At 38.6% G+C, this 8,269-nt stretch overlaps 1 protein-coding gene across 3 annotated transcripts in view; it reads left to right on the forward strand.

Moving 5' to 3' along the window:
* PHTF2 (putative homeodomain transcription factor 2) overlaps positions 1–8,269 on the forward strand; it is a 129,495-nt gene that overhangs the window by 70,979 nt on the left and 50,247 nt on the right. For all 3 annotated transcript variants that reach the window (XM_030885232.2, XM_045288781.1, XM_045288782.1), the window contains exon 5: positions 936–1,094. In XM_030885232.2, the coding sequence (XP_030741092.2) occupies positions 936–1,094 (159 nt within the window). The remainder of the gene's footprint in view (positions 1–935; positions 1,095–8,269) is intronic.

Consider the following 8,269-nt stretch of genomic DNA (forward strand, 5'->3'; position numbering starts at 1 on the left):
CTAATGCCGGGGGCTTAAGTGGAGAGGAAATGTTTTGAGAATGATGAGGGCAATGAATGTACAATGCGTTTTACACAATTGGTGTATGTATGGATTGTGATAAGAGTTGTATGAGCCCCTAATAAAATGATTTTAAAAACCCAAAATGGTATACTGACTGTTCTGAAATTGATTGTGGTGATGATTGCACACATTTTCTTAATATGATTGAACAATTACATTTATGATATGTGACCAAACCAACTCACTGCTATTGAATTAATGTTAACTCATAGCCACCCCCTGTGGGTTTCTGAGACTGTTTCTCCTGAAGAGCTGCAAGTGGTTTCGAACTGTCAACTGTGAGGTTTGCAGCCTAATGTGTAACCAGACACTACCATGGTTCCCTATTGCATGTGAAGTATATAGCAATAAAACCAATTAAAAAAAAAAGAGGTGAGTCTTGGATAAACAAATGTTTAATTGATCAGAAATTCATGCTGAAGGAGTTAGACATATATGTTTGTCAAATTAAAAGCACAAGTGTAAGCTCAGATGAGTCAGGGATAGTACTGGAATGAGCATGAGTGAGAAAGAAGTTGTTCTAACCAACACAATTGAATTAATGCCATTAATGGATTTTTCTTCCCATTAAAGATCATTCTAAGAAATATCAAGTATAAAAAAGCAATTATGTTTGCTGGTCATTTGTGATTCCTAATTGGAATTGACAATTGAGAAATTCTGCCATAATTTTAATGAATTTTTTTCAAATACCTATATTAATATGATAGCATAAAAAAGTTTTTTAAAGTATATATAACCCAATATTAAACATTTCTTTCACAAAATGAAATTACATATGTGGGAACGGTTTTTCAAATGTTGACTTTTTTCCCACCAAAGGAAACTGAATAGTAATGAAAGTTCTCTATCATTTTGTTTTCCTTTTTTAGGGTCTGCATTTGCTAAGGCCAAGCCTGAAAGCCCATGGACTTCTCTGACCAGAAAGGGAATTGTTCGAGTTGTGTTTTTTCCCTTTTTCTTCCGGTGGTGGTTACAAGTAACATCAAAGGTCATCTTTTTCTGGCTTCTTGTTCTTTATCTTCTCCAAGGTATACCCAAGCATTGGAAATGCATTTGACTTTTAAGTTTAATAATGCTACATTTTCAGGGTTTCTAAGGAATTATTAAAAATATGTATATATTAACTGCTACTGAGTAGGATGAAATATATTTATAGTGATACTTGACTTAATTAGACAAAAAAGTGGTATAAAGTTTGAGAAGTCAACGCAATTATTTTCTGACAATTTTATGAACATTTGAAGTTATAGATAGCTAAAAAAAATAGTAATTGAGAGTACTTTTTAAAAAAAAACACTTACTTAATATATATCCCACACATATGCATATACCACTCTTCTTTTATAGAATTGTTCAAGGCCATTTTTCCTGGTTCAGACATGTTTTGTTTTTCCTGTGTTTTTCCGTACTGATCTGAGATTTTGCTCATTTCAAAATGAAATTCTGTGTACTATCGGGTCTGAGAATATTCACAAATTACTATATAATTATAAAAACAATATAATGAAGTATATTGTGTGTTGATAAGGTAATTCTAACTAATAGCAAACTTTTAGGATAGAGTGGATCACTCCTGTATTGTGTCAAGGCTATAATTCTTATAGGAGTAGATTGCCAGCTCTTTTTTTTTTTTAAGTAACAAATTTCTTTTTTTTAATCGTTTTATTGGGGGCTTATACAACTCGTCACAGTCCACACATACATTTATTGTATAAAGCATATTTGTGCATTCTTTACCCTCATAATTCTCAAAACATTGTTCTCCGCATAAGCCCCTGGCATCAGCTCCTCATTTTCCCCCTTCCTCCCCTCTCTCCACTCCCTCATGAACCCTCCTTCATGAATCTTACACTGTCCGACATCTCCCTTCACCCACTTTTCTGTTGTACATCCCCCAGGGAAGAGGTTATATGTAGATCCTTGTAATCAGTTCCCCCTTTCCACCCTACCCTCCCAATTTCGCCTTTGTCGCCACTGGCCCTGAAGGGATCATCCATCCTGGATTCCCTTTGTTTCCAGTTCCTATCTGTACTGGTGTACATCATCCTCTGGTCTAGCCAGCTTTGTAAAGTAGAATTGGGATCATGATAGTATGTGGGGGGAAGAAGCATTGAGGAACTAGAGGAAAGTTGTATGTTTCATCGTTGCTACATTGCACCCTGACTGGCCCATTTCCTCCCGTGACCCTTCCAAAAGGGGATGTCCAGTCGCCTACAGATGGGCTTTGGGTCCCCACTCCGCACTCCCCTTCATTCACAAGTCAGCTCTTTTCTCTAAAGAGTGTCTGGTGGGTTCAAACTACTGACCTTTCAGATAGGAATCAGGTAATTAACCATTGCACTCACTCATGGAACTGAAGCAGACTCATAGCAACCCTAGAAGACAGGATAGATCTGCCCATGTGGGTTTCTGGGACTTAACTCTTTAGAAGAATAGAAAGCCTTGACTTTCTAGATCAGAGCAAAGGATAGTTTTGAACTGCTTACCTTGCAGTTAGTAGCCCAAAGTCTTAAGCCCTATCCCACTATAAAGAAGTATAGGAACTGTTGTTCTATCTAGCTTACAGATATGCGATCAGAAGGCCCTGAGGGCCAAACACTAACCTCTGCAATGTGGTAGAGCCCAGATGCCAGTCTAAGCAGTCTGCAGAGCAACACACTTAACAGCTCTGTAATGCTATCTCCTGGCCCCAGCCCTGTTAGCAGCACTTCATTACACCACAGAGCATTTGGAGACCAAAGAAATGACTCACATTGCATTACTTTAGCAAAACAACTATTTTAATTTGATTGATATTGTTCCAAGTATTTTAATGTTAAATGTTGTACTCTTAACAGTGCAGTCCCAAATGATTATTTCAATATGCATGCCAACAGAACTTTTAAGGAAAAGATAATATCTCTCTGAAGTTCATGATAATAAAAGCTGCAATCTTTTATTTAGGCAAAGTTGTTTCGTCTCAGCCAAAATACATCTTATATACCGTATATAATCGTGTATAAGCTGAGTTTTTCAGCCCATTTTAAATTCAGTTTTTATGGTAAAATTAGGTGCCCTGGCTGATATATGGGTCGGCTTATGCTTAAGTATATACAGTACATAGGAGGAGATGTGGACTATGAGGATTTCGTGCTTGTTAATAGAGCGTGGCTTTATTTTTTACTATTAAAGAAATGATACAAATTCATCACAGAAATTTTTGAATCATTTTCTTATGCTTGAGATTCAGTGTCATAACACTTCCAAGGGCCTTCATATGTCTTTTCTCAATGTTTTGTACATGTGTTGCATGTTAACCGATAACAACACTGAAGCTCTTCTAATTGTTTTTTAAAAGTTGGCCCCACTGTTGTTCAGCAGTGCCATTACATGACCCTTCCTCCTTAGGTTTATTTTTAGGTGTAGTTCATAATTTTCATTGGGTTATTATTCGCTTGGTTGTTTTTTTTTTTAATTTGGGTTTGTTTGTTTTTTTAACCCCCAAAATAGTTTTCTAACTCACTGCCATCAAGTAAGCAAAGATTTTATTTTGAGGATTAAGGTGTGCCTAGCCCAAGCCACAGTATTTTCAGTCACCTCATCTGTGAAAGCAGGACAATACATCAAGATGACTGAAGAACTGATAACTTTGAATTATAGTGAGAATGGCACACTCACTCTATTGAGGATGAAAAGGAGCCCTGGTGGTGTAGTGGCTATGCATTGCTCTAAGGGAATAAGATGAGGCTTTCTACTTCTATAAAGAGTGACAATCTTGGAAACCTACAGCGGCAGTTCTTCACTCTCCAGTAGGGTTGTTCTGAGTTAGAACTGACTCGACAGTGAGTTTTTTGCATTGAGCACCCCATAAACTGCCAGAAGATTATCATATTTATCTTGGAACAAGTACAATCAGGATGCTCCTTAACTGTGAGACTGTTCAGACTCCATCACACGTACTTTGGACATGTGATCACCAGGCCCTTGAGAAGGACATCATGCGAAAAAAGAGCCCTTCAAGGAGATAAATCCACACAATAGCAGCAGCAGTGGGCTCAAACATATCATGGATCATGAGGACGGCGCAAGACCCGTACCTGTTTCATTCTGATGTACATAGGGTGGTTTTGCATTGACACCGACTCAGTGGCATGTAACTACTGAAGGTGAACAAGTTCCCAATGGAACTCAATTTTTACTGGTGTAAAAAAAATAATTACACTTTGTCTGCAATTCATATAGTGTCTTACCCTAAGTTAAATAGCAAACACCCCTTACATCAGGCTTGGAAATGAGGTGTTTTTTGGTTAAAAACCAAAATTGAACATCATGAGGTGTTACGGTGAACACTTCTGATGAATACTGAAGATTATTTTAATAAACTTGGAGAAATGAATTAGCCTGCTCAAAATCATATTAGTTTACTTTTTGTTTTGTTTTGAGGAAAACAGCATGGGGTCCCCATTTGACCTCTGGCTTCCAAGGCTGATTGCCACAGGCAGAGGTCAGATATACCTCCACTCTCCAACCCTACCCTACTCTGACACCAACCATCCCTCCCACAGCACTCTGCTTCTGTGACTAGGTTCCATAATCAATTGCATTAGCCACACAGGCACTCTCAGACAATACTCAATGATTTTGCATGTACTATGTAAATTCACCAGTTACAATTCAGGTGAGAAATACTCAGGACATAGATCAGTCAGGACAGTTTCTTCTCTGCTGTGTCTGCAGGCAGGTCTCTCTCTGGCTGTCAGCCTCTTGGCTTGGCCTGTACCCCATTCAAGCAATTTATAAAGCTCTTTTAAGGCTGCCAATAAATGCCCAAAGTGCATGTCACTTCCCTATAAGTCTCAACCCAAAGGCACTCAGCAAACCCAGCTACCTTCATGAAGTGTCCAGAGGCGTCCCACTGCCAAGTCAGCCTCTTGCCCCAAAGTGCTTTACTTTTCTTGCACAAAGCAATGTGTCCCTTTGGCGGAGATGGGCTGCTCTGTCTCATTCTCTGGTTCGGAGTCTCCTGGACTAAGGAGGTTCATTTCACTGCTATCTCAGAATCCAAACGATGTGTTCCACTTCTCACTCTCTTCTCTTGCTGGTAGTGAGATTCCTACCCATAACCCACTACACCACCAGGGCTCCTTTACATTACTGCTAAGAGTCCTTTTAAATTACAAATCCAAACGATATCTTAAGCTTTACATTTCTTCGGTATTTATCATTGTCTTCAAGATAGCAGGCCAACTTTTCAATCATGAAGTATAAAATTCTCTCCCTCTGCCCTCCATCTTAGCTGATCAAAATTAGCTCTTGACTGGTTTTTGTGCATTCTGCCCTTTTTTCGCTTGTAGGCCTTTGGCCATGCAATTTACTGTCTCTGCATAGCTGTTTTCTCTTTTACTTCATCAAGTAAGGCTGGGTCCCCACCCCATGCCAGATTTAGATATCACCTTTTTTGAGTATCCTCTTTTTTTCTTTTAAAAAAAATAATTAAATCATTTTATTGGGGGCTTGTACAACTCTTATCTCAATCCACACATATATCCATCATGTCAAGCACTTTTGTACATTTGTTTCCCTCATCCTCAAAATACTTGCTTTCTGCTTGAGCCCTTGGTATCAGCTCCTCATTTTTCCCCTCCCTCTCCATTCCCCCTCCCCCATGAACCCTTGATAATTTATAAATTATTGTTATTTTGTCATATCTTACATCATCTGACATCTCCCTTTACCCATTTCTCAGCTGTCTGTCCTCCAGGGAGGAGGTTATATGTAGATCCTTGTAATCTGTTCCCCCTTTCTCTCTCACCTTCCCTCCACCTTCTTGGTATCACCACTGGTCCTGAGGGGTTCATCTGTCCTGAATTCCTGTGTTTCCAGTTCCTATCTTTACTAGTAACTTCCTCTGGTCCAGACGGATTTGTAAGGTAGAATTGGGATCAGGATAGTGAGAGGAGGGGTGGCGGGCGGAGGAAGCATTCAAGAACTAGAGAAAAATTGTATGTTTCATCATTGCTACACTACACCCTGACTGGCTCGTCTCCTCCCCGCGACCCTTCTGCAAGAGGCTGTCCAATTGCCTGCAGATGGGCCCCAGGTCCCCACTCTGCACTCCCCCTCATTCACAGTGCTATAATTTTTTTTTGTCTTTGATGCCTGATCCCTTCGATCCCTCGTGATCTCACAGGCTGGTGTGCTTCTTCCATGTGGGCTTTGTTGTTTTTCAGTTAGATGGCTGCTTGTTTATCTTCAGGCCTTTAAGACCCCAGATGCTGTATCTTTTGATAGCTAAGCCCCATCAGCTTCATCACCACATTTGCTTGTGCACCCATTACCTTCGACAATCGTGCCAGGAAAGTGAGCATCTCAGACTGCTGAATTGTTAGAACAAAGTGTTCTTGTGTTGAGGGAGTACTTTTGTAGGGGCCCACTGTCCATTTGTTTCTTTAATACTAAACCTATAAATATATATACATAGATCTATTTCCCCTCATCGTATATAAATATATTTACATATGTACATGCCTGTATTTAGATCTCTACAAATGCCCTTTGCCTCCTAGTTCTTTCCTCTATTTCTTTGTACTTTACTCTTGTTCCACTATCATGCTCAGCCTTCATTTGGGTTTCAGGAGAGTATCCTTTTATAACCTCTCAACTTAGTTACATATGTGTATTATAGCACGTATCACAGTATTAAAAAATTTTTTTTGTGTGTGTATGTGTGTTGTGTGTGCGAGCATGCACCTTTTCCCCTCTTAATCATAGATTGTTAAGGGGCAGGGGTTAGATCTCATTTGTCTTTTTATCATTTCCTAATACCTGCTACTAAAAAACTTGCTGCCAACAAGTCAATTCCAATTCATTGTGACCCTATAGGACAGGGTAAAACTGCTCCTACGGGTTTCCCAGACTGTGCATCTTGCAGAGTAGAAAGCCTCTTCTTTCACCCTTGGAGCAGCTGGTGGTTTCAAGCTGCTGACCTTGTGGCTTGCAGCCCAAAGAGTAATTGCTATGGCACTAGGGCTCAACACCTGCCATTAGGTCATAAAACGTAATAAGCCTAAAAATGGAACTTTCTATATTTTTTCTTTCCAGTGGTTGCCCCTGGTGTTCTGCTTGGCTAGTATGTGAAGTCTTGCCCTAGAGCCACATTGGCCCCATAAACAACATCCTGTCTTACTTGAGTTGTGTCTGTAATCTCTAGATGAAATCTCTAGCAGTACTGTTCCAGATCATTAGATGTCATTACAGGAGAGGCATGGCCAGAAGAAGGAAGGGAAGAAAGAAGGAGAAAGTTGATTCTTCATCTCTCTTTTCTAATGATTACTCTTGGCAGAATTTCACAGTTTTACAATTTCTGTTACGATATAAGAAAATATACTGTGTAGGTTATCAGTCTTAACATTCTAGTGCAGGTTGGTTGGTGTAGGGCTTAGAGAAAACAGCTGCATAACAGTCAACACGCTAGTTGTAAAAAGTCTGAAGTTCTTTAAGATACTCTGCTTGGTACCTAAAACTCATTGGAACCTCTTCCATAGCATTTGACCACCCGCATTTTAAAAATAAAGGTATTATTTACCAGTGTGAAGTACATATTTACGATGTGTAAGGAGATTTTCAAGTCATTTTACTTGTATTATCTCATTTAAACACTAAAATACTGGTAGAATATTTTATTGTACAGAATAATAAACCAAATATTCAAAAATTAAGAACCTGAAAAAAAAATTTACAAATTATCAAGGGCTCATCAGGGAGGGAAACGAGGAGCTGATACCAAGGGATCAAGTAGAAAGAAAATGCTTTGAAAACAAGGATGGAAACATGTACAAATGTGTTTGACACAATGGATGGATGTATGGATGGTGATGAGTTGTGCAAACTCCCAATAAAATGATTAAAAAAATAGAATCAATATATTCATTAAAAAAAAAATCTTGATAAAGGCCACATTGAAATTCATGTTAAAAGCAACTACTGTACTTTTCCAAAATTCCCAGCCTTTGAGATGGAATAATTGTAGCATTTGTAATAAATTCTAGAGATGAAGATGATAGACTTTTAGAAAATTATTTTACTTTTTGAGCCTATTATTCAGGAAAACATAAAGCTGAGGTTTGTTTTCATTACACTTTTTTTTAAAATCATTTTATTAGGGGCTATTACAACTCTTATCACAATCCATACACACATCAATTGTGTAAAGCACATTTGTACA

The sequence above is a fragment of the Echinops telfairi genome, unplaced genomic scaffold (assembly GCF_000313985.2).
Source record: "Echinops telfairi isolate 266 unplaced genomic scaffold, ASM31398v2 ScPeMD7_23;HRSCAF=83, whole genome shotgun sequence".
In the NCBI taxonomy this organism is placed as follows: domain Eukaryota; kingdom Metazoa; phylum Chordata; class Mammalia; order Afrosoricida; family Tenrecidae; genus Echinops; species Echinops telfairi.